Source organism: Podarcis raffonei, chromosome 9, assembly GCF_027172205.1.
Source record: "Podarcis raffonei isolate rPodRaf1 chromosome 9, rPodRaf1.pri, whole genome shotgun sequence".
In the NCBI taxonomy this organism is placed as follows: domain Eukaryota; kingdom Metazoa; phylum Chordata; class Lepidosauria; order Squamata; family Lacertidae; genus Podarcis; species Podarcis raffonei.
Genome location: NC_070610.1, coordinates 41812287 through 41839004, shown reverse-complemented (window position 1 = coordinate 41839004; position 26718 = coordinate 41812287). Strand labels below are relative to the sequence as shown.

General features: G+C 42.2%; 1 protein-coding gene across 3 annotated transcripts in view; it reads left to right on the top strand.

The window, feature by feature from the left end:
- Nucleotides 1-26718, top strand: part of FHIP1A (FHF complex subunit HOOK interacting protein 1A) — a 120057-nt gene that overhangs the window by 87570 nt on the left and 5769 nt on the right. For all 3 annotated transcript variants that reach the window (XM_053403134.1, XM_053403132.1, XM_053403133.1), the window contains exons 6-11: nt 10101-10268; nt 15159-15238; nt 15971-16158; nt 19098-20150; nt 24337-24515; nt 25480-25618. In XM_053403134.1, the coding sequence (XP_053259109.1) occupies nt 10101-10268; nt 15159-15238; nt 15971-16158; nt 19098-20150; nt 24337-24515; nt 25480-25618 (1807 nt within the window). The remainder of the gene's footprint in view (nt 1-10100; nt 10269-15158; nt 15239-15970; nt 16159-19097; nt 20151-24336; nt 24516-25479; nt 25619-26718) is intronic.

The window sequence follows — 26718 nt, the reverse complement described above, 5'->3', positions numbered from 1 at the left end:
ACTTTAGCCCAGTTTCTTTACTTGAATTACTCATTAGACATCTGCTGATATAGCAGCAGAAGGTCACATCGCTCGAGTTGCTATTTGAGCTATAATCAACTACAAAATGTTTGCCTGGCTGAAATCATAGTAATTCAGAGAAACATGGCAGGTAGTTCTGCTAGCGAAGTGAGTATATTTGAATAGTTGACTTTAAATTGACTTGCTGATATAATTCTTAAAATGGTTGTTCACAGTGGCCAACCAGAGTCCTATGGGAAACCAGTAAGCAGGACCTGTACACAACAGCACTTTCCCTACTCTGCCTCTGACAGTTGAGGTAGAACATAGCCACTGCAACTAGTAGTCACTGATGGTCCATTAAGTTCTAGTATGTCCCAGAGTTCTAGAATGCAATTCTTCTACACCATGCACATTTTTTTACACTTCTGTTATCTTTCCTTTTACTTTACTTTCCTCTAAACTAAAAAGCACCCAAAGTTGTAACTAGGCCTGGGTGACGTTGGGCTTTCAACATCGTGGTGTATCACCAACCAAACATCGCGGTTTGAAAAAAGCTCCATTGATGCCAGGTGAAACTGCCGCAGCTCTCATTGTGGGAGCTGAGGAGCTTTCACCCCAGCGCCTCGTGGGCTGTGGCCAGTACAGTTGGTCTCAGCCTGCTGCTCAGCCGGAGGAGGTGGACAGGCTCCTGCCCCCAGCGGAGCCAGTCCCGAGTCCCCTGCAGCTCGCACTGGAGCAGCAAGGACTGTGGGGCTCCTTGCCAAGCTCCCTCTGCCTTCGCTGGCATGGGAGACGGGTGAGCTACCTTGTCCGCTTGCCATCCACTCCCCGAAAACGGACCAAGCAGCAGTAGCCAAGTGCATGGAACCTGTCAGGCTCCATGCATTTGACTGTCATCGCCTTTGCCCACACGGGTGTGCAGGGGTCATTCGCCCTAGCAGGAATGACACATCCCACCCTCCCAGGCGTGGTCTGCAAGGTGTGGCATGCAAAGGCACCCTATCCTGCTGGAGGCTTAGTGTTCCCCAGCTGAGCAGCCTTGATCCTGCTCCTACTCGTGTACAAGCAGGGCCGGGAATCTCTCAGCTGGGAAGTGGAGACTTCGTACTCCCCAGCTGAGCAGCCCCAATCCCTCCCCTACTCACATGCAAGCGGGGGCAGGGCTCTCCCAGCTGGGGAGGGGGAGCACTTTTACGGAGCCCCCATCCTGCCTCTGCGAGCCGATGGCGGGTCGGCAGCTCTGTAAAACTGCTTGGCTGAGGCGAGGGCAGCAGTTTAAAGAAGCGGAGGAAGGAAGGAACAAGCTTCGCTGATTCAGCTTGATTCTCCCTCTGCCTGGGCAGAGTGTGATGGCGGTATATTGCTGGTGAAACTGCCGCTGCTTGAGTGCCTCTAGCTCTCAGCTAGTTCTTTTCTCCCTCAGGATGCTGGAGGCAGAGGTACTCAAGAGTGGTGACGGTTTCACCAGCGATATACCACTGAGTGAAGCTGTCATCACAGTCTGCCCCCACATACCGGTTCCGGACGATTTATCAATATTGTCCAGGCGTAATTGTAACCTTTCATCATAGAGGAGTTGCTCTGTCCCCTTGGTTGCCTTTTTGGGAAACTTCTCCAGTTCTACAGTATCAGGTGACCAGAGCTGTACACTAAGTATTCCAACCATGGTCAAGCCATAGATTTGTATAACAGCACTATGGCACTGACAGTTTTAGTTTCTTTCCTGTTTTAATGATCCCTAGCATGGCATTCACCTTTTCCACAGCTGCCACACGCTGGATCAATGTTTTTATCAAACTATGTACTATGCCCCAAGGTCTCGTTCCTTGTCAGTCATGGCCAGTTCAGACCCCATGAGAGTATCCATGAAATTAGGATCTCCCTCGCAGGTATCAGTGAATTGCTTTTGCCATTTTTCTGCTCACTCACCCAGTTTCACATCTGAATTCCTTAAGAACACTTGAGTGGACCTGGTGATTTGTCAGTATTTGCTTTGCTCGTTTTTATTTTGCGAGGAAGGTTCTTGTTGTGACTATTTGCCTCAGATCCCCTTCCTGTGGGATTTAGTTCAGGGACAGGGATCTGCCCTATATCTTCACAGCTTCTTTCTCTGCAGCATCGATCCATGACACCCTCCCATTTTAAACATGTTTTGGATGTGTTGCCTAAATGATTGTGATATATTCCAACTGCAATCCATCAATCTTATCAAGTTATGCTTTGGCAAACACGAGGGGAAGAACTGAACCTGGGGCCTGGCAGCACATCTGAAGCATGGAGTGGTATTTCGGCAGCGCATTGTCGCATTGCTTCAGCATGAGCGCTTCAGCTGTTTAAATGAGAGATTGCTGTGACAGTCTCATTAGCATTTGAAAGGCTCTCAGTTCAGCCTGCCATGTAGATAATTAATAGAATTATTAATATTGCCGAAAAAGTGTCCTTATTTCCTTTGGATTTGTCAGTGTGTCCTGTCATCTTTACCTGTCAAGACTTTTGAGCTCTTTCTTTTCTTGTCTCATCACCATGTTGGCACAAAACAAGTACAAATAAAATTAAATGTCTATGTATGTGTTTTCAAATGGTTTATGTACTTGCAGAGAAACAAAACTTTCCTTCTGGGTATGAGGAAAAATAAATAAATCCTAGGAGTGAATGTGAACCGAGGCATTATCAGTACCTTCAAAGGACTTCCCTGCATCTGGATCAGAAATGCAGGGAGTTAAATAGATGATCTTTGTGATCCCTCACAACTCTACAGTTCTATGATTCTGTGTGATTTGAACACCAGAACTACCTGTTCTAAGTGGTTAAGTCCTACTAAAAAGAAAAAAGAAACATTTGAGCAGTACTTCTGGGAAGTACGTTTGAGCACTTTTTTATTTTATATGGCCAGATGGTACAAATACCAATGCTTCTTCTAACTGAAGCTTTGGTAAATGAAGAAAGGAGGAAAAATAAACACCAAAGTCCAAAAGGCCAGTTTATAATGAAACTTGTGATCATTTCATTACTGGTAAGACAAATTATAGATGAAGTCGTCAAAGGGTACAGCGTCCCCTGCGAATAAAATTTGCTGTCTAGTAATTAATGTAGAATTTTAAAAGTGCCTTCTGTTTCCTTGTATTAAATATATTAACATCTGCAGAATGTCTTCAGTTAGAACTTCTGCCACTTCCAGAGATGAGCTACCACCAACCTCAGTGGTTTGTTTTTTTTTAACTTCAGCATGGATTTTTGTTTTGTTTTTAAAAATCTACTTTTGCAGCTGTAATCATTACTTACGTGGGTGTAAGTCCTATTGAATTGAGGTTATTTCTGAGTAGACATTAGCGAGACTGCACTGTAAATGGCTTATTGTCTAATCTAGCACTAGAATTATATAACATTTATTTATCAAATTTATATCCCACGCTTCTTCCCAGAGGAGTGCAGGGAAGCAAGCAATAATTTATAAAACAATAACAAAGCATCTTATAAACAGTTCCAATACATATGTAGACTGGGAAGGATCTCAACTTAGAAAGGTTTTTTGAAAAAGGAAGGCACTGTAAAGACAACAGAGATGGTGCTCATCTAATATTCCGCAAGAATATTAGATTTCAAAGCATTGGTGTCACAACACTAAAGGCCAAATTCTTATTTTGTGTGGATCGGACTTCCTGAGTTAGGGGAGAAATAATAGAGGGATTGGTGTAAAACCTGCTCAGATGATTATGTAACCACTTCAGTGGTATGTTATTAGAACCTCCCAATAAGAATTCTTATAATAAAAAAAAGAATGTTTGGGGTCCCCTCCTACCCCCAAGCCAAAACTGTAGCTGTTATCCTAAAGAGACAGATGACATCAAACAGCTGATAATTCTTATCCCTAACTGGATTTAATTAAAAGTTGTGGTATTCTTAGATCATTTTTTGCCCTTGTTACCCCAATGTATGCTGATCACATGTTAATTTTTAGCAATGTCATTTGCTGTATCTTTTTTAACATCTTGGACAGAGAAGGTTGGAGTGTGCCATCTAGTGGACCTGAGGGGAAACTAAAAGGTGGCTGAAACTAAAATGCTCAATCAGATATAAATGAGTTAACATGCATGTGGATTCTTCACTTTATTTGCTTTTTTCATAAACTTGTTTAAATACTAAACAGGTGACACTTACACAATAATGACCTTTGCATTCAGGATAGACAGTCTCTGGCTGACCCAGATAAGGAACACTTTTTCACTATTCTGGGACAACTCTTTTTTATGTTACCAAACCATTTGTAATCACCAAGTAATTTATACTGACTTGATGGTGTTTTCTAGCTATCTCTCTCACCCACCTGATTTTTAAATATATGGATAAATTAGAAAAAAGGACATTCCAGATCTCACCCAATTTCTATCTCTAGCACCCCCCTCAACTTACTAAATTAAATGGAAGCACGTTATAATAGTATTCTAATCTGGTGAGGATGCACTGATTTTCAGAATACTGAATTTTGAATGACAGAGGCTGCTGTATAACTGTTAGGCCATAGTTTGTCTCATTTTTCTCTGGTACTCATTTTGCTAGTGGAGAAATACGGAGTCTCCATTCTCCTGAAATTCAGCCTACAAAATACACTTGCAGTCTTGTTTATTGTAATTACTTTATAGTTACTCCACCCTGCTCACCCACCCAGGTCTCAGTGATACAAACCAGATCAGCCTCCTCATCCATAATCAGATCAGGGCTGAGAGTGGTCTTACTTAAGAGTCAGCCTGGCATTCAGCAACAGCAGCTGGAAACCAGAGGGCTGGCAGATAGGATAAAGTTTGATTTTCTTTTGGAACTTGAATGTGTTACGTGACTTTTGAAGTGTGAACTCCTACTAGAGATATGGTGTGTGTGAACAGATCTGGACCATCAACTTCTGCTTCCATGCGCTCTTCATCTCAGCATGCCCACACAGACTGTGGAGGAAAAGGTGGAACCTAGTATGCTGTCTATACTGGAATATTTGTTCATCTATTTCAGTATTATCCAATCTGATGGATGGTCCCTCTCTGGGGTCTCAGGTAGACATCTTATCACCTACTAGCTGTCCCCTCTTAACTAGATATACCAGAGATTGAACTTGGAACTTTCTGTGAGCTTTACCAGGGAGCTTTGCCAAGCAGAAGGTACTGCAACGAACAGTCTGAAAGTAGCCAGCTTCCAGTTGTACTAATACAGCACATATATGATGCCTTTTCTGGGGCGACCACATCTCCGTAGCTATGTAGCGAGATATTCCCTTGGCTAAAGCCATTTCTATTTCGAGGCAGATGTCATTTTATCTAAGCAACTTCCTCATGACTAAGAGATAAGAGTCCATATATTAAAAAAATTAAATACCACTTTTGTAAAAACAAGTTACTCAGTACTATTTTTAGCAATAAGATAAAATGCAGCAAGTGGGAGGGGGGGAAAATCCATGCAGCTCAAGGTCTTGAAAGTTAGTGTAAAAAGCTAAAGTACTGAAAGTTGAAGCATGGACTTAAGGCTACCACAAGCTGAAAGAAAAGGTGACAGACCCAACATAATATAAAAGATTTCAACTTGGTGCAGATCTACAGGGTGCCCTAAGCTGCACCTCCCAGGAATATAGCACTAGATTGGGTCATCCTTGGAATATATTAAAACATGATCCTCTTTTGACAGAAGGCATGCCATAACTACTCTGCATTTGGTCCACGTTATATGCTGCCTAATTCCCCCCCCCCCGCCATCTCGCAACGAAAAGGTAGGCTAGAGTATTCAGCATTTGCTGCAGCTTCTAGGCAGTAATCAAAGCTAGCCCTTTTATTACAATAATAAATCCTCAGGGCTGCCGGAGAATGAATATGGTAAGGTCTCCATGTAAGGGGATAGCTGGCACACTTTAGGGGATGTATCCTCCCATAGATCCCTCCCTTCCACTGCAAACAGAGGGGGAAAGGTCTCCGTTTTCAGTTCTCCACTCATGTAAAACTGTTTTGAGCAAGTATCAGTGCTATTTCCCAACAGTGCACCATCTCTATGAAACATCCTCCCAAAGGACATTCCTGATGTCATTCTGCCAGCAAGTAAAAACTCCCTTGCTTTTAAAACCATTTTTATCAGTGAGTGAGCAGAAGCTCTGTTGCTGCTGAGGTTTTTATATGGGAATGGTAGTGTTTTGCTGCAGCCTTGGTCGCATAGCGTATAGTGACTTTTATTAGCTTTTAAAGCTTGGACACTGCCTCAGGTGTGTCTGGCATAGTGTACAGTTGTACCTCGGGTTACATCCGCTTCAGGTTTCATACGCTTCAGGTTACAGACTCCGTTAACCCAGAAATAGTGCTTCAGCTTAAGAACTTTGCTTCAGGATGAGAACAGAAATTGTGCTCCAGTGGGGTAGCAGCAGCAGGAGGCCCCATTAGCTAAAGTGGTGCTTCAGGTTAAGAACAGTTTCAGATTAAGAACAGACCTCCAGAACAAATTAAGTACTTAATCCGAGGTACCACTGTAGTTTGTAAATACTGTAAGTAAATAAATGAATAGCTGCAACAAATGAAAACCATTTGTATACACACTGTCATCACTTTAAGTCTTCAGTAGCAAAGCTGGATCCATGGTATTCCCAGGCTGTGTGCATGATCCTTCAGGTTAATTATGATCCTCTGCAGAGCAGGAGGCCCCTCCTCATCCAGAATGTCTAAACAAGCCTTCTCCAGCTCGTGCTATCCAGATGTTTTGAACTATAGCTCCCATCAGCTACATGCAGCACAGCTGATGGTCAGGTATGATAGATACTGCAGTCCAGAAAACCTAGAGGGTACCAGATTGGCGGAAGCTGGTGTAAACCATGATTGATCAGACCTTGTAAATTAAAGTCAGTGCACTTCAGTTGCAGCCTATGTGTTGAATCCAAAGGTGCTGTTCTGTGAGCCGAAAGCTTCTACATGTGTAAAGGATTCTCTTGACCCAGACTGTAGTTTGTAGAATATCCTTCCTAATGAGATGTGTTTGTATCCGTCATTACTAACTTCCAGGAGGAATTTGAAAACATTTATTTTTGCCCAGGCATTTTATGACTGAATAATATGAAACAGGCCAATAAAACATTAATCTCTCACAGTAAAAAACCCACTGTCCCCTCCCGCATCTTCCTTATGAATGTAGTTTCATAAGCTTGATCCTGCAAAAATTAAGATTTATGCATATTGTGCAAGCCTTCATAGTCCTGTCCAGGCATGTCATAGTCCTTCCTTCTCATGCTGACTGTGTGCCACACTTTGGCCACCCCCTGCCTTAAAGTATTGGGAACAGGGCGAATTCAGCCCATTTCCTAAATCTTCCTCCTCTCCCATGACAGCTGCTGCAGCATTTTCTGTTTCTGCTATTCCTATTGTTCTTTTCTATTAGTCCTTTGCTGTGTCAGCAGTGGTGACAAGAGCCTGGCCTGTGTCTGCATTCAATATTGCTTTTGGCTCTCCCCCCTCCCCCCGAAATTCCCCAGTGCAAGCATTTCCATTTCAAAAGTTTTTGTAATAGATAGCCACTGTTGCAAGTTCACGGGAAAAGTACAGTTGTACTTTAAAAAGGTTTATAGACAACCAACATTTATGTATACAGCACAACTTTCTCCAAACTGTTAGCAAGTTTCTCCTGCAGAATGTCTTACCTTTGCATTATAGCCTGGTGCCCTCCAGATGTTTAGCACTGCATGCTAGCTGACCATGAGCAACGCTAGCTGAGGCTGATGAGTGTTGCAGTGCAGATCTCTGGAAGGCACCAGGTTAAGAATGCTGCCTGTATTCTGTGGTGTGTTCTTCTCTATGTACAAATAGGGTCTTGTGCAGTTTCCTGCTTAAAGATGTCCACACAGGGACTTGCTCATCTTGTAGCTGTTGATTCTATCCCAACAAAAGTTGCATCTTACACTCCTTTTTGAAGTTCTGGTGATTTTATTGTTCATCTTCTTCCTTTTTTAAGGACCTTGAGTATTGCTATTATTGCTTATTCATGTTGGAGGCAGCTTCTAACCAGGCATGGAAAGTGTAGAAAACCCTTTTGTGAGTACAGAGCATGTTGAATTTGTGGGTTATCAGGACCTCACCTGAAGTTGCGTTTACAGAGTTAAATGCTCTGAGGCCTCTGTAACTCCTGCTTGCCCTCTCACCTGGCTAAGTGAAATAACATCTGTTGTGTATATGAGAGCATTTCAATAAGGTTTGAAACACACACACACACACACACACACCTCATAGGCAACTGCTAGTAACCAAAGCCCGGGCCTGCTCAGCTCTTCATTCCTCCTTTTAAAAATGTGTATACACTGCTGTTGGAATCAAGGTTAGGCTGTAAGCTTATTTGCTCAGGAACCAGGTCCTCAAGCCAATTTGGAGAGTGCTGAGTGTACATCCCTCTCTCATAAATAATGTATTGCTGAGGACTGTCAATCTAGTATATGCAGGGTACAGAATACATTATATGGTCTTTTTCTGTCTTTTCCTCTCTGAAATTGCTTAAGTTGAGAAGCCTATAACGGTGGCTCTAGAGGATGAATGTAACTTGGAGGAAGACTGAGGTGATCAGGTTTTTTATGGTTGGATGTGCTTTTATTTGTTTCTATTTTGAACTTGGGGGCGGGGGGCGGCGGGAAATGCACCTATAATGAAAACTGCTCATATTGCATCTGTGGTAGCTTGTGGTTAATCATATGACTGTGAACGCCTAAATATGCGGCAGAAGTAATAGCACAAACTTTTGAAGCAAATGTAGTCCACAGGTTAGTCGTTAGATGCTATTTGGTATGTAAATATGAATGGAAACATAGCGTTAACAAGAAGTTTTCTTTAGTTAAGGTCTTTGATGTTAATACGTATGTTTTTGATTACAATCTTTAAACTGCTTAACAAAACAGCTAATGTGTTGCATGAAAAGACACAGAGAGAGCGCCTTTTATGCAAAACCATCTACTGGAGTACTATCCAAATCCTCTTAGCTCTTAAATGACAGCTTGGAGTCTCTCCTTTACCTGTTTCTTTCTTAAGGAGGGAAAAAAACCCTCTCCTCATTTATCCAATGAAGAATACTAAACAAAAGATGGTTAATGCTCCTTTTCATATAGGCAGACCAGTATGTATTTGTATCTGTGCTTTTAAGCTTATTAAGCTTGCACGTAACTATTTTTGAAAATGCTGACTTTGCACCCTTTGGTGCACAACACAAAGGCTGGATCTAAAATATCAGACACCTACTGACGAATGATCTTCTAGGGAATGCATTAGCAAAGTAACTTGTTTCACTAGTAGAAACCGGAACATTCACCACAAGAGGCTGAGGTGTAATTGAAAGTTTATAGCTAGTACATAAATTCCATTATTTGGGGTATTTGCAACAAATCTGTTTTTCTTCTGGGACCAGGCACTATTGGTGTCTACAATAAACCTCAACTAGCTACATGTCAAAATCTGCCGATGTCTCTTAGTGCAGCAACCAATTGGCAACATGTAGTGGCGTAATCTATGGTGGGAGGGTTTGCTACAAACGAAGTGAGCTTTTGTAGGCTACCTTGTGCTCCTCGGCTTCCGTAGCAGACTAAAGAAATGGGTGTGCTGTGTAACTGACTGAACTGAAAGAAACATGTTCACAATAATTTGCTCCAACTGATAGGAAAAGTGTGATTTTTCTTCATAACTCAGTATGGGTAGAGTCAGGAAAAGTAGAGAGCACATATAATGCAGCAGGAGGATTTTTATAAAACCCTGCATCTCTTGCAAGCACCTTCTCTGAATGTCAAATAGGAGACCTTTTGGTGTTTAGCAAACAGCATCTTCAAGAGGAAGTCAAGTACTGGAAGAGAATGTTCCAAATAACTGGGCAGTGGTTCAGTTGTTTGCATCCATCTTTCCTAGCTTAGCACTGCCACTATCATTAGCTAATCAAAATACTCAAACTAGCACACCAATGTTTGTTTTTATGTATGCTGGCTTAGACCCACAGAAAACAAACAAGCTGTGCTTATTATATATCCCATTGCAAGGTCGTTGTGGAGGTCACATTGACTGTATAATCAGAGCGGCAAAGTCGATGTGGTCTGTAATCATTTGTGTATTCATTTCCAGGTGACTGTGGAGGAAGTAATGACTACAACTGCCTATTTGGATCTCTTCTTGCGGAGTGTTTCAGAACCAGCTTTACTACAGATCTTCCTCCGATTCATCTTGCTGCACCGCCATGAGAATGTGCACATCCTGGACACCCTCACAAGCCGCATAAACACTCCATTTCGGGTGAGATGAGAATAACAGGAACATGGCCGTCTTTTACTCCATGGGATTGTTTTAGATAACTGCAAGCTTATTTTGCTTATGCCTTTGTGAATTTAGCTACTTTAATATTCTTTCGAAAGTGCTTAAAATTTCTTTTTAAAAATTTCATACCTACAAACAACACTGGCCCTGTTTTCAAGCTTACAATTTAATACTCAATATAAAAAGAAAAATGGAGGGAAGAAGAAGAAAATAAGGAAAATTCCAGTTTCATCTCTTACATAATATTGCAATGACAACCACCATTTTATTTCACCAAGTGGCCCATATGATTATTATTTTTCAGGGGCATTCTGGGAATTTGTCCCAGAATTTCTCCTCACCTCAGAATGACACAACATCCAGGGCATCCATGAAATAAAATGAAATGAGCTGCAAGGAGGTGGGAGCGGGGGATAACCTGGGATGTTTGGGGGAGGAAGTGACGTACCAAAGCTCACCCAGTGATTCTACAACAGACTGGGTTCAGTTCAAATCCCCAATATAAGAATCATTCTCTCCTTAGCAGTTTCTGCACATCTAGAAAACTTTTTCCCATCTGAAGTTTGAGCTGCATAAATTCTGCTTTTGGGTGGCGTATTCATTGTTATCCAGTTAAACTATCACAGGCTGTGAACCCCATACATTTAAAGCACATGACTGCCCCCCAAAAAGAATACTGGGAACTGTATTTTACTCCTCACAGATCTACAATTCCCAAGACACAACAAATTACAGTTCTCATGATTCTTTTTTTGTGGGTTGAATGAGCTTGAAATATATGGTGTGCATGGTTCGAAAGCATGCCCCAAAGTGCAAGTAGATAAATAGGTACCACTCCGGCAGGAAGGTAACGGTGTTTCCATGTGCTGCTCTGGTTTTGGTGTTCCGTTGCGCCAGAAGCAGCTTAGTCATGCTGGCCACATGACCCGGAAAAACTGTCTGCGGACAAACGTTGGCTCCCTCGGCCAATAAAGCGAGATGAGTGCCGCAACCCCAGAGTCATTCGCGACTGGACTTAACTGTCAGGGGTCCTTTACTTTTAAGGGGACACAGGTGGCGCTGTGGTCTAAACCACAGAGCCTAGGGCTTGCCAATCAGAAGGTTGGCAGTTTGAATCCCCGCAACGGGGTGAGCTCCCATTGCTCGGTCCCAGCTCCTGCCAACCTAGCAGTTCAAAAGCATGTCAAAGTGCAAGTAGCTAAATAGGTACCGCTCTGGCAGGAAGGTAAACAGTGTTTCCATGCAGTGTTCTGGTTCGCCAGAAGTGGCATAGTCATGCTGGCCACATGATCCAGAAGCTGTCTGCGGATAAACACCTGCTCCCTTGGCCTATTGAGCGAGATGAGCGCACAACCCCAGAGTTGTCTGCAACTGACCTAATGGTCAGGGGTACCTTTACCTTTACCTTTATACAGCCACAGCCCGAAGGCATAAGAGGCAGAAACATTTCCGTTGAAACAAATTTGGAGGTTCTAAAGAATTCAACCATCTGAATATAACACTGTTTCAGATAAATCATGGAACTGGTATTAGTATTTTAAATTGCTATTTTAATGCTGGGTGTGATGTCGTGTCTGCCTCTTTGCAATTTGTTTTTGATACTTAATTTGAGTTTATTTTATTTGTTTCTTTATTTTAAGTTTATTGCTTGTCTCTTTCGCCTATACCAAGTCCTCAAGCCGACTCCACTGCATTAGAAACAACCATAGCAATACAATAAAATTTAATTGTATAAACAATTAAAACAATAAAACTATTAATGTAAACAACAATAAAAACAATGAGTCAGCAGTAAAATCAGCCCTGCAGCAGCATAAAACCGAATTGGAGTTTTGGAGTGTTTTTCTTGCCACTTAATTGGAGTTTGTTTTTTGGTTATTCCCCGTGCGTTAAGTAATCAACTGCAGAAGTGTGCATCTCAGAAGCAGGCTTTTATAAAATTTTAATGACACCATATTTTTGAGTGTTCGAAATTAACTGTGCAGACTTATGAAGTAGTCACTCGCCCCCTTCCCAAAATGTTACTTGCTTGTCCCCAAGCAAGCTTTCGTATTTTCATTGTCTCAGTTTAGAGAGGTAGAGTGAAGTGGCCCTCTATGCATCATCAAAACGCTTGCCTTAGTATTCAGATGTTGCTCAGTATGATGTCAATATAATGCTATCAGTGCAGCCAGCTTGATCAGTCCTTTGGTTTTTGCAACATAAAAGTATTTCTGTGGTATTGAGTGGACTGCCAAGAGCCGCTTCTGAAAATAATTGTGGCATGTTAATTAAGCCACAGAAATAGTTAATCTAATAGGAGCTTCCTTTTGCAAGCAGGTTAATCTTGAAGCACCTGCTGCGGTCTGCATTCAGCAAGCTGCACTTCTGATCCCCTCTTTGGCTGGCACTTACTCAGTATTAAATGATGGAGGATGCACTCCAGCATATGGGTGGAAAGGCAGGCAGAGCCAAATGATCAACGTGTGTATTACGTTTATGTATTAAGGACGACACCTTGCGCCAAATAAACATTTCCACGTAGTGGAGGGCATGCACATAGCTGCACGTACTCGCGGCTGTGACTCTAGCTCCAAACAGATTAACTCTCTGAAAACTCCCAAGCAGCTTCAGTCGCTTACAACTTGCTAATGTGTGTCTCTCCTGTACCATAATTATTTGTTCCACAGACAAGAGGGGGTGGGTATTGCGAAAAATCCTCCAGCCACGAGCAACTCAGGAGCGCCGCCAAAATGCATCAGTGATGCTAAATGAGTTCTCTGCTGTATAACTTAGCCAAGTATAGAAACCAGCCCCACAGCTTTCAGCACGTTACCATAGCACTGTTGTTATTGCAGAAAGGTTTTGCAATACCTGATAGGATTAAATGTGCAAGCGCTTCTGTCGACTTGGAACACATATAAAACAGCTTTCCTTTCGCCTAATGAACTAATTAAGACCCCCGTTTCTCTCCATGAATGTTTTTGGTCCCCCCAACATCCTATTCCTTTAAACTATAAGTCCATAATTTTGATCAGTGTACAGTGGTACCTCGGGTTAAGTACTTAATTCATTCTGGAGGTCCGTTCTTAACCTGAAACTGTTCTTAACCTGAGGTACCACTTTAGCTAATGGGGCCTCCTGCTGCCGCCGCACGATTTCATTTCTGTTCTCATCCTGAAGCAAAGTGCTTAACCTGAGGTACTATTTCTGGGTTAGCGGAGTCTGTAACCTGAAGCGTGTGAAACCTGAAGCATATGTAACCCGAGATACCACTGTATTCTTCACAGCTTCAACAGATGACAGCACTCGGCAAGAACAAAAACTCTATGCAATAACAGAACCCCATTTATGACGTTCCTTTACAGAATCCAATTTTAGTGTCCTGTTAATCAATAATCTTCCCACATGAATTTTCATTTAATGCCGCCTTGCGGTCCAAACCAATGAGGTGAACCTTCTTCAAGTGCCTCAAACTGTTCTCTCAAACAAGGGTATGCATGTAATTTTGCTTGGCACTCTAGGCAAAGCAGCAGTCCGCCTTCACCTCCTTGTGCAGCTGTGTAGGCAGCAGTGATTCACACAGTACAAGAGTAGGAACAGAAGAGATAGTCTTGAGGATATCATGCCTAACTTGACAGGAAGAGGAAACCCTTTTTGTGCCTATAGTGCTTCAGGGCTGAAGGTCAGGCATTTCTGTGCTCAGCTCATTTTAGAGAACTGCTGCCATTAGAGAGGCTTGAGATGTACTTGATTTAGGAAGCCCAGATTTTGAGTGGGAAAACATGACCTGAGCTGCAGGTAATGCCATCCATTTGAGTATAGCACCACAGAATGCAAGCAACTTTGTCCCTACCATAAGCTTTCAGCAACTGGGGTGATTTTGAAATGTTGATGTTAATCAAGGAATGCATCATGTGCACTGAATTATCCTAAACATCTAAATAGACTCCCAAGTCCCCAGTATTCAATTTTCAGATGCAGCTAACACTACCTTCAGTGAAATACAGTGGCTCTCACAATAGATCTTTCCCAATAAAGTGGTACCTCGGGTTACAAACACTTCAGGTTACAGACTCCGCTAACCTGGAAGTAGCACCTCGGGTTAAGAACTTTGCCCCAGGATGAGAACAGAAATCGCACGCCGGCAGCAGGAGGCCCCATTAGCTAAAGTGGGTACCTCAGGTTAAGAACGGATTCAGGTTAAGAACAGATCTCTGGAATAAAGTTCGTAACCAGAGGTACCACTGTATTTATTCCTTATCCTCTAGTAAACTACAGGTAAAAGGTATTTGGTAACATGACATGAGTGTTAATGCTTCTATGCAAGGTGTGCATAAAACCATTAACCTTTTCCATTTTTAGGAAGCCGTTTTTGATGAAAAAATATAGATGGTACCTGACTGGTACCTGAGTTTCTCTGCATTTGTTGAGGAACAGAACCATTTTTCTTAAAAGGCCTCAAGCTCTTTCAGAGTGTTCCAGACATATGACATGATACCATTCCAACAGAATTTGACCCTTTGTATGATGATTGTATAATAATTCTGTCTAAGAAAGAGAAAAGAATACTTATGTAAGTATTTGTGGGTTTGGGGTTAATCACATTTCAGTTCTCTTTAAAAATTCATATTTGACTAATTGGAATCTTCTCTCCCTTACCACATTACTTAAAGGATTACAGTATATATCTATGCTTACATCTGGCTTTATTGGGGCATGCTAAATAAATTTGTCAGACGATGTTATCCAGGTGAACTAAAAAATACCTCTCATCTCTCAAAAATGCAAAAATTAGGTTGTGAGCTGCTTTAATGCAAAATAATGTTTTTGCATAGGAAAGCATGGAGAATTACAGATTTTGACTCTGCTTATCTTTTTCTTTTTTAGCTCTGTGTGGTGTCCCTGGCATTGTTCAGAACACTTATCAGCTTGCATTGTGAAGATGTGATGTTACAGCTAGTTTTAAGGTAGAATCAAACACTCTTTCTCCTGATGTTGCCCTGCTATTTCCTCCCTGATGATTAGTATCCTGTGATTGCTTCATACCTCTTGTTTTACCCATGCTGTGCATGGTGTGAGTAGGTGGAGATGTATGTGTTACACTGTTGTGGGTGAAGATCACACACTTCTGTTTTAGGATGTACAGAAAGCTCACTGTCAATCCTAGATGTCTAGTGCCGAGAAAATGAAAAACGAGAATTTTTTAAAAATCACAAACCACTTAGAAGAATGAAAGTAGACTTTCCACAAATTTAGCAGACTGAGTGAAGGAATTTGCATTCATTCAGACTAAATTGACAGAGGCTCTTCTGCATACAGAATGATGTGTCTTGTTTCTGAAAAGGGTCAGTACTTCTTAGGATTTGTGAGTGCATTATGAAGAATATGGTCATTTTTTGCAAAATAGTTTTGAGGAAGCCTAATAAGAGTTAGCTGGCTTGGCACTACACTTTCACAACAACTTACCAGTCAGATACATCCCTGTAAGGTCGGCAGCTTGAGTACCTGGTTGTTGGGTAGTGTTATACCAATTGCTAGTATTCCTATGACGATGGTGAACTAGTTTGGTTCCTTCACCATCCTGTGAAAATTTGGCTCATCTATGTGATTTAGCTTTAAGGAATAAATGAGGGCTGGAGAATAACTTTTTTATAGGAGCTATGTCATGGCACTTAATTAATGAAACCCTCTGTTCCTAGGTACTTGATACCCTGTAATCACATCATGTTCAGCCAAAGATGGGCTGTGAGGGAACGAGATTGGTATTCTGTATCTGCTGCTAGATTGCTTGCCTTGACTCCAGTCTGCTGCTCTAGTGGGATTACTCTGACTTTTGAAAAACAAGAAAAAGATTATATCCTGTGGAGGAAAAACATACACAGGGCAGGTAAATATTTCACCTGTTTTCTGAATGGACAAGTTGGCATCAGGCTGTTTTTCCTCTTTCGTTCCTCGTGGCATATTCAGTGGCATTGAGTTCATGATTATCATTAAGTTTCTTAATTTCTCCCATGTGTAACATTTGGCTAGATTCATATTCTACTGGACTAACGAAAGAACACACACACACACACACACACCCTGCATCACACCCACGCTATGCACTTAAAGCAGTGTGAGGACTTTAGTGCAGGATTTCTGTGTTCCAGGCAAATGCTTCCTTCTCTCTTACACCAGTCTCATGAGATTTTGTGAAAACCTCTTTACTCTTGTCAGCATTTGGATTGAAGAGCTGATTATTTACTACTACTACCTGTGTGTAGGGTGCTAAGTTTCTGATTACACACACCATACACTATTAGGTGTGGATTTTCCTTACCGCTAGTTAGAATCAGGAGGAGGAAGTTTCAGGAATAAATGTGTGTGTGCATGAATATGCAGACTGTTTGCAAAAATATGGAAAACTCTTTACTTCTGAAAGGCTTCCTTTTTCAAAGGGTTTTCTTTTATTTACAGTGTATAAACAACAAGAACTGCTATGGACATCTTGACTGTATTTGCGCTATTCACCCATAAGAGCATTCAGGATACTGTGAATGAAAGTAATTTACATTGACACACCATGCAAATAGTATACAAGAACATACTGTAATCAAGGAGATATCTCCAATGTCTACCATAAGACTGTGGGTGGGGGAAGGGAATCCTTGTCTTTTCTTCCTACCTTATGTAAACAGTTGTTTTGCCATGTGGTGGCTTTTAATATTCTTGAGAGAACAGGAAAAGAGGTGCAAGTACAGTGGTACCTAGGTTTATGAACTTAATCCGTTCAGGAAGTCTGTTCTTAAACTGAAACCGTTCTTAAACCGATGCGCGCTTTCCCTAATGAGGCCTCCCGCTGCCAATGCCCTTCCACCGTTCGGATTTCGTTCTTAGACTGAGGTAAAGTTTGCAAACCAGGACACTTCTTCCAGTTTTGTGGAGTTCATAAACCGAATTGTTCATAAACAGGTCTGTTCTTAAACCAAGGTACCACTGTATCAGCAAGTGGTCCGCATTACTACTGGGTTCACACTAGGAATAGATGGCTGTTGATTTCAATTTCTCATTTTTTTCCAGCCTTGAATTCAGTTTGTCTTATTTCTGCCTCAGTTTAGCAAGTCGAAAAGAATTCCTCATGAAAATAAATACACATTTGTGTGCATTTCTTGTAATATATGCATTTACGCAAGCAATTTTCTCAACGCATTGTCATTATTTTTACTAATACAAGCATTATTGTGCACACACTCCAAAAATAAATGTTTTTTGTAGCCAATATTTGGTTTCAGAGCTGCCTTGCAAAATTTGGAGAATTTCAACTTTTGAAGCATAGCTCCATTTTTAGTGAGTTAGTGTGTGTTAAAATGGAAACTGAGCAAATTTCCTCCCTATCCCATGTTTGCACATGGGAAACCAGAGTTTCACACCCATGCTCAACTACATACCTCTCTAGGTACCTTTGTTCAAGCAGTTGTTTCTCAACCTAACCTGCCTCTCGGAGGTGGTTGTAACAGTAAACTCAGCTAAATATGTATTATAACACACTTGATAGGAAATAAAATCTAAGTAAAGGGGAGCATTGCCCCTTCTTTCAAATCCATCAAAAGTAAAACCATTCCCCATTGAAAAGAAATGTCAACTATGCAACCTAATAAAACTTGAGTCGATTGCCCCAAACTTTTGTATTTTGTCTACAAGAGCATCATAAATATCTTAGGACATCTTGGTCATAGGTCAGTTGAACAAATTTACTGGAAATTTGGTGGAAATTGCCTTTCCGGTGACCAGTGACATGATCTTTAACACTTCATTGTTTCTGTGTTTATGGCTGACAATTCAGTCAGATCGAGGAAGTATTGCAATACCAATGAAAAAACACACCTTTTTATCGTGTGTGTGTGGGGGGGGGAATTCATTGAACCTTTTGTTGCAAGGCAAACTGTTGTGCTAAATGTTTTAAGAGTCATCCATAAAAATAAAGGACATTCCACACCATAGAGAAACGTATTACATTTTGCCAAATTCAGGCTTTCTCCACATTTGTTTGTCTGTTCTCTAAAAAAAATTCAATCAGTTTGCTATTTTGTTGCTCAGTACTGCCTGTTTGATTTGTAATACATGGAGCTTCCTTGAGTCATTTAAACTTCAGCTGGATCACTGCAGGAGGATTTTCCCTTGAGCTTATAATAAGAGCAAGATCTGAAATAGGAGTTCAGTAGTAGCGTTCAGTAGAGTTCATTCAACCAGCTATGGTGAACTGATTTAGAAGAGGCTTGGTAAGTGATCTTGTTTCTTGGACCATTGAGAAGCACAAATCGGTGTGCCATTACGGACAGGACAGGGCAGTTTTCTCTCTACTGCATCTTGTGGAATCTGGCAGCCTCTAGGAGCAACATATATCAACATTAATTTGCTTTGGAGAGTTTTGTTAAAATTAAGGGGGAGAGGTCTTTCCTTTTGCCCCACTTGCCAAAGACAGGATGTGAGTTTGCAGCAGTTGCATAAATCACTCTTGTGCGCTGTTGCAGCTTGTTAACTGATAGCATCTTGCTGTTCAGGAGCTTATTTCCAAGTTTTAAGGACCATTGAACTAGTCTGCATAAAATAGGGACTATCTAGTCTAGGGAAACTGGCAAATCTTCTTCCTTTGGTCTAATCTAAATAGCCACATCTCTCTCTGTAAATTTGCCTGCTTGTGGAATAGTGCTATTTACTCATGTGCCACGTAACTATGATAGCTGTGTAACCAAGGTATAAGTTACAAACATATTCATAGGATCTTTCTACACATGTTTGTGTTGCTGTTCGACATCCTAACTGTGACTCCCTGCCATTCCATTCCAGGTACAACTGAAGAGTCCAGCAGCAGAGGTACTGCAGACTCCACATGTATTGTGGAATATGGGAAGACTGTTGATATCAGTTACCTGCAGTACCTTTGGGATGCTCAATCCCTCATACTCCACTGTATGAAAGACTGCCAGGTTTGGTCTGCTCCATATGATGGTGAAAGCCCTGATCCACGTACCTTTATCCAAACCCTAGCTGACGAGGATGGTAAAAACCTAGACCAGCCCATTTTCCGATTTCAGCACAGAACACCTAGTAATACAAGTTCCTCTCAGATAACTCCTTTGGGAGAAAAGTTGCAGCTGGAGCTGGAATGGGATGATAGCTATGATACGGGGATCTCTCCTGGATCTGATTTGGGCTCTCCACAGCATGATAATGCTTTAGGAAATGTAGACCCACAACCACCTGCAGCGCCACCAAAGCATATTCAAGAAATGAAGAAAAATGCAATCATGCTGATCAAAGGGTCATATATAGAAGAATCAGACTTTCAGGATGATGTCATGGTTTATAGGTTATGTGCTGAAAAGGATGCTCAGGAAGCAGACAGCGTAAAGGAGGAAGCTTCAATGTCAGAATCTCGAAGCACAGATGATCAGCAGTCGCTCCCTGCCAATGGTCCCCTTAAAAGTCCCCAGACAGACTCCAGTTTGGAGGAACACAATATGAAAAATTCAAACTTGACCCAGCACGCAACAGTCAAACAAATCCATGACAGCGTTGCTGAAACCCCGCAGCCAGACTTGGAACTAAAGCTGTCTTGCCTAGAAGAAGACCACAATGCTAACACGAGCTTGCTGAGCCCCGAAAGTGAGGATTTTATTTCCCAGTGTGATAACATCATTAAAGAGTTGGATTCTACCCCTACAGAGTTGGTAGAACTTAAATTGCTTATTCCTGAACCAATCTCTCCTGTGGAAGAGGAAGAAGACTTTGAAAATTTTTCAGCCGACACACCATCAGCAGAAAGTATGCCTTCACCTTTTGGACCAAAAGATGTATGGTCTGGCAATCCAGCAAGGACCCAGAGCATCCCATTTACAGGTGAAATTTTCTAAACAAGTCACTTAAAACTCTTTTAAACAATAATGTTCTTGGTGGGGGAGAGGGCTATGTGAATAAGAGACTTATTGGTTATGTTGACATTGAATATTAAGTGTCGATATATTCTTGGCTTGGATTTCATACCAATGAAATCGAAGTAGACCAATACACTTCTCAATATATCCTGTACAGAAATTCTCTGTTGTGGTTCGAGGACCCGACCCCCGCAATGTGAAATGAATACACAAGGACACGTGATATAAGGTTAATGGGCAAGGAAAGGCCACAACTTTATTGATTACAGCAGTGAAAAGGTATTGGCTAATGACTCACGACGAGACGACGGCGAAGAATGAGGCCGGGGAGAGGCTGGCGCTGCAGCAAAAGGCTGCTGAGCACGCCCCCTCGGAGGCACCTGGTTGGGTGCCTGCCGAGGGGCGTGGGCGCCAGCCAGGAGAGGTGGAGGCAGGGGGCTAACGCCCCCTGCTAGGGGCGGTGCTTGGGCTCCCGCCCACAACCACTCCCCTCTCTTCCAGGGAGGAGAGTCTATAGCAGCATAATTCTAGAAAATATCCCTACATAGTTTAGGAAAAGGGATAATCGAACTATTACAGCAGGCACTGCTAAAGAGCAATTGCCACAAAAAGATTTGACAATAGCTATTATTTCTAGTCCATCTCGTCCTCTGTCTAGGGGACGACAGAGGACGAGATGGTTGGACAGTGTCCTCGAAGCTATGAACATGAGTTTGACCAAGCTGCGGGGGGCAGTGGAAGACAGGAGTGCCTGGCATGCTCTCGTCCATGGGGTCACGAAGAGTCGGACACGACTAAATGACTAAACAACAATTATTTCTAGTAAGACAAAACACCACCACCTTGTTTATTCACTGTAAAATTGAAGTTGCAAATGTCTTAGTCACTTCTGATCACTAGATGGCAGCTCTGCTGCCATTCTGTGCATCTGCCCCATTTTACCTGCACATTGAGACATTTTGCTCCCTACCAATTGTGAAACGCTCAGCACTGCTGAATTGAATTCATCCTGTTTTCAATAGCACACTTCCCTAAAAGGATTTTATTGTAATGATGTTAGCAGGACACATTGTATTTGGGCTTAAAAACACTGTTACTTATTTAACTTTGGTAGCTCTTGGAACACAATCTGTTCTGAATTATCTCAGCTCCTCTGAATGACATGATATGAATATTCACCCTATTGGGGGGGGATGATGGTGGTAAAATGGCTGGGAAATTTCAAATAATGTGCTCATAATGACAAAAGCAAATAACTAAAGCAAACTTCCATTTATTGTTACTTACTAATTTAAAATGGTATTTTTTCAGCACTTTTCTGTTCCCATAAGGATCTAGGCAATACAACATAACTGAGAAATTGTCCAGATAATGCTTTTCAGGGAAAGGGTGGGGACGAAGAGAATGTTAAATATGGCTAGATGTCACATAACTCCATCGATCAATTAAACTGAGTAATGCAATTGAATAAGCATATTGCTATCAGATTTATTATTCTGGTCTGGAAATAATTTCCTTTCCACTGGTGCAGCTGTCTGGCCACTGTGAAAAATAATCAGCTTAGCGAAAAAAACTTCATAAATAGTTGGGTTTGTGTTGCTAAAAGACCAGGAGCTTTGTGGCTTTTGAACAGTAGCAGTTGGTGGTAACTTTGATATTCCAAAACCCACATGGGTCAGTCAAATTAAGAAAAGTTAACATTTTACATTACTGCAGTATTAATACATCTTCAGCTCTTTGAGTGGCATCTTCCTTCTCAGTTGCCCAGCTGGCATGTAACAGTAAACCGTATTTTAACATTACTAGGATGAGCTGCAGTAAGCCTTGGGCCTCCTGGCTTGTTTTCCCGTTTATGTAAAGGAAGGAGCTGCATGTAAATGCCGAGAGCTTGTCCATATTCTGGTTTATTAAACCACAATTTTATCATCGAAACACAGCCAGCATAAAGAATTCTGTTAATTCCTCCTTTCCCATAGGATTGTAGCACTGAAACATAGATTCTGTGTCAAGGAATAAGAGGATTTCTTTTGTTCAGAACTCAAGGTGGACAATGAACTGATCTTTGTATGTGGTACTAATGTTTTGTGTTCGTTGAGAAAAAAATAGCATGCGCTCCTTCTAATAATTTATTGCGATTCAAATCCCAACTCATTCATCCACCGACAAGGACACAATCAGTATTTTAGTAATGGGAATGTAATGTGGCAAATAAAACTTTTATTATGAATAGGACCCCAATTAGTTTTATGTCCGCCTGCACGGTGAGTTTTGTATAACATCATTAATTTTGATCTAATTAGTCCGTGATACTCCTCTTGCAAAGCTTGTAAACCTCCACTTGTCACCTGAGATTCTTCATCTAACAAGATGCTTGAAGCTAGCTTAGTGATGACAGGGCCATTTATATGTACCATGGTTAAGTCTCTGGAAGCAACTCATCGTGCAGCAAGAACCCTTTTGCAACTAAAGCCGTTTATGTATTTCCAGAATAGTTTACCATTCAGTATCTCTTAATCTCTCGCACAGCTTTTGCTCTTGGATCATGTCAGCACTAATCATCAGCATCTGAAAATGATTGTTCCAGTAGGACAAGGGGATTAAATAAGAAGAAGCTCATAGGACAGGTCCATAATTATTAACATTTGCAAGATTGCATGGGAGAACTTGCAGTGGTTGCAAGCAATCCTACTGCTAGTCTCTCCCAGCTCTAACAGGAGACGCCAGGGATTGAACATGGGACCTTATGCATGTGCTCGCCCTCTGAGTCACAGCCTTTCACAGAATAGCTCAGTTGGTTAGAGCGTGGTGCTGATAATGCCAAGGTTGTAGGTTCAAAACCCCGTATGGAACAGCTGCATATTTCTACTTTGCAGGAGGTTGGACTAGATGATTCTCAGTGTCCCTTCCAACTCTACAGTTCTATGATTCCTGTGCACTGTGCATATAGCAACATGGCTATGCTAAACAAAAGGTGTTGAGTTTTTAATACCCTTCCTTGGCAACGCAAACTTTTCTTGGCGCAGCAGAGGTTAAAAGGTCACAGTCCTCTCTGATGGACTTCCTGGATTTTAACTGCTGTGTAGGAAGGCTGAGAAACCTGATTCTAATGCTATGCTGCATAGTGGCATCTTAGGCATGGCAAGTGGGGCAGCGATGTCCAGCTGTGCCCTGCTTGCCATTTCAAACCCTTTTATATCAATTAATTGGTCAAGCCTCTATGAAGTAGACACTGTGAAATGCCAGAGCTCCAAGACCATGCTAAAATAGCACGAGGCTGTCACTGTCTGTACTCCCTCCTAAGCTTAGGAAAAGGATATGTGTAAGAATGCCATTGTGCAATTCCTGGGCTGGGTGCTGGTGGTAGTTGTGTCCTCCCGAGCGAGGGGTGGGGGAGTTCTATGTTTAGAGCAGTGCAGCCTTGCATTAGTGCAGCCCCTCATAGCATTGCTATGTGTGGCTGATCTCCAAGTCAAAATTCCCTTGTTTCCACAGCAGGGAGCAGGTAGAGGAGACAGGAAGTGCCCATTGTGCTGGGTTGAAAACGGCAGAATCCCCTTCCTGACCCTCTCCCTCTTGGCAGGTCATGTCAAGCTGCAGGGAGAGAGAAGAAAGGAGGAGGGAAGTCTCTCCTTTCTCCAAAGGGTGTCAGGCTAGGCCAAAGTAGCCCGTGGGAAATGTAGGGCTACCTGACATTGTGTTAGCCCTGTAGAAACTGCCACCCCCAGGGGGCAGCTGCTGGAGAAGAGAAGAGAGTCCTCTGTGGCTTGCTGGAGCGAGAGGCCTGCTGCCAGTCAGCCCAGTAAGTGGAATGGGAGCAAATGAAGAAGGCTGAATGGGTGGGAAGGAGAGGATTTTAAGCAGGGGACTAATTGACAGGGAAAATAAGTGATACTTCTTAAGTATTTTTGGGAGAAGGAGCTTGGCTTATTTCTGTGGAAGTCTGATGCAAGCAGATGGCTCATTGTTGGACTCCACTACATCCTGCCCTTGGACTCCACTACATTCAGCCCTGGTAGCACTACAACCAGCACAAAGTGAGCTTACCATTGCTGGAAAACAATGCTTCTTAACATTACAGCACCTTTCCTTTCTTCAGTCTTATGTTCTTTTAGCAATTAATCGCTTGTGTATGTGTGTTTTTAAATCTGCAGGTCCATTTATCAGTGTGGTGCTCTCAAAGCTGGAAAACATGTTGGAGAACTCCTTGCATGTCAACTTGCTGCTCATTGGTATTGTCACTCATCTGGCCAGTTACCCACAGCCCCTCCTTCGTTCCTTTCTGCTCAACACCAACATGGTGTTCCAGCCTAGTGTGCGGTCATTGTACCAGGTACTTCATGATTGTTTGACAGAAGTCCTAATATGGTTGAAGATATAATTTTTGTTAAACATTCTCGGTATATAGTAACATCATTATGCATGAATGCTAGAATGACAGAATGACATAAGCAACAGCCAGGTCCTTGCTCCAAGGGGTTTATAGTCGTCCTTCTAAGAGGAAAAGAGAATAAGGAATGAATGCAAGCAAATGTGGTTGGGTTTTAGCGTCAGTTTGTTCTACACTTTATAGCCCTGCATATTTGCAGCTTAGGGACGCGAGTGGTGCTGTGGGTTAAACCACAGAGCCTAGGACTTGCTGATCAGAAGGTCGGCGGTTCGAACCCCCTTGACAGGGTGAGCTCCCGTTACTCGGTCTCAGCTCCTGCCCACCTAGCAGTTCGAAAGCAGGTCAAAGTGCAAGTAGATAAATAGGTACTGCTTGGGCGGGAAGGTAAATGGTGTTTCCGTGCGCTGCTCTGGTTTGCGAGAAGTGGCTTGGTCCTGCTGGCCACATGACCCGGAAGCAGTACGCCGGCTCCCTCGGCCAATAAAGTGAGATGAGCGTCACAACCCCAGAGTCGTCTGCGACTGGACCTAATGGTCAGGGGTCCCTTTACCTTTATTTGCAGCTTAACTCTAATTGGGCCTCACTCCACAAGGCTGCAATGAGAAATCTAGAGATCTCCCTTGTGAATTTCCATTGTTTCTAATCACACTTCAGTAGAATAAGACGCCCTGTGCCACCCCTTCCTTTAAAAACAAAGAAGAATTGCAAAATACTTTACCCTGATCTTTTTCTTTAGTTGCCACTGAATGGTGCCTTAAAGTTGATGCGTTAATAATGCTGTTGGGTAGAGCTTGGCACCACAGCTGCCCTTAATGTGATTTTGAGAGCAAGGGACACAGTAAACAGATGATTTGGGACACAACTCAAATGACAATATAAAGATTTATTGCTGCTATTGTTTTGGCAGGTGCTGGCATCTGTGAAAAACAAAATTGAGCAGTTTGCTTCCATTGAAAAGGACTTCCCTGGACTACTCATAGAAGCCCAGCAATACCTGCTTTTACGGGTGGACATGTCAGATATTCCTCTGGAGTCATTGACTAAAGGCAAGTAACTACTATTCTTAAAAGCATAAAATTATTTTTTAAAAAACATGTATTACTATCTATTACTTATTTTTAACAAGATCTCAAATTAGTAAGATGTTCACTATGTTTATGTTCCTATGAAAGCATGTTTTGGGTTTGCTTTAACTATGTGGTAGTCTTAATATGTTGGGATTAAATACAATGTGAAACATCCCACCCACCCTTCCTTTAGATACAGAAGGTTGGAATATTTTGAGTGTTTGCTTCACTATGTGGTCGCACCACTGGGTGTATGGGTCACTCCACACTGGGCCCTGGGGTGCCTGCGCTGAGCCTTTCAGGAAGATCTATGGAACAGTATCAAAGGTGTCTGCAGAACTATCCTATAATGAGAGACCTGGTTAAAGGACATACAGGCTGTGGCTGCTATCTTGTAGAAACAGGGAGAAGCAACAATCTTGCCTTGTCTGCAAGAGCAAAATCTAGATACCCTGTTAAGTTTACAGGAACAGAAGAATTGACCTTATATATATTAGGGCAGACTTAGTTGCATATATAGCTTAGTATTGTCTAGTCTGACTGGCAGCAGCTCCCCAGGATCTGGGGCAGATGTATTCCCCATCACCTGCTATCTTATTCTTTTAACTGGTGATGCCATTGATTACACTCGGAATCTCCTGCACAGAAAGCCTGCGCTGTACATTTGAGATGTGTTCTCTTCCCCTTCCTCATCTCCTCCTCCTCCAAGCAGCCATGGGCAATGTACATGGTTGTCTTGGTTTATCCTCATTACAAGGCACCAAGGTAGGGTAGGTTGAGATAGGTAACTTGCCCAGGTTGACCCAGTTATCTTTATGACAACGGACCCCACTCCCTTAAAATATCTCTGCAAGGGCATGGCTGCTTTTCACTATAACTTCTAACTCCTGAAGGGAGTAACCATGTTTTCTTCTTTTCAGGACTAGCAGAAGGGGTAACTGGTAATATGTGTGTGAGTTGTTTTATTTTTAGAATGACCATGTGATGGGGAGTGTGGTTGCAAACATTCATTTAGGAATCCTAGTGGGGGGGGAAACCTCTGCAGTTTATGCATTGTCGTGAGAGATGAGCATGTCCAA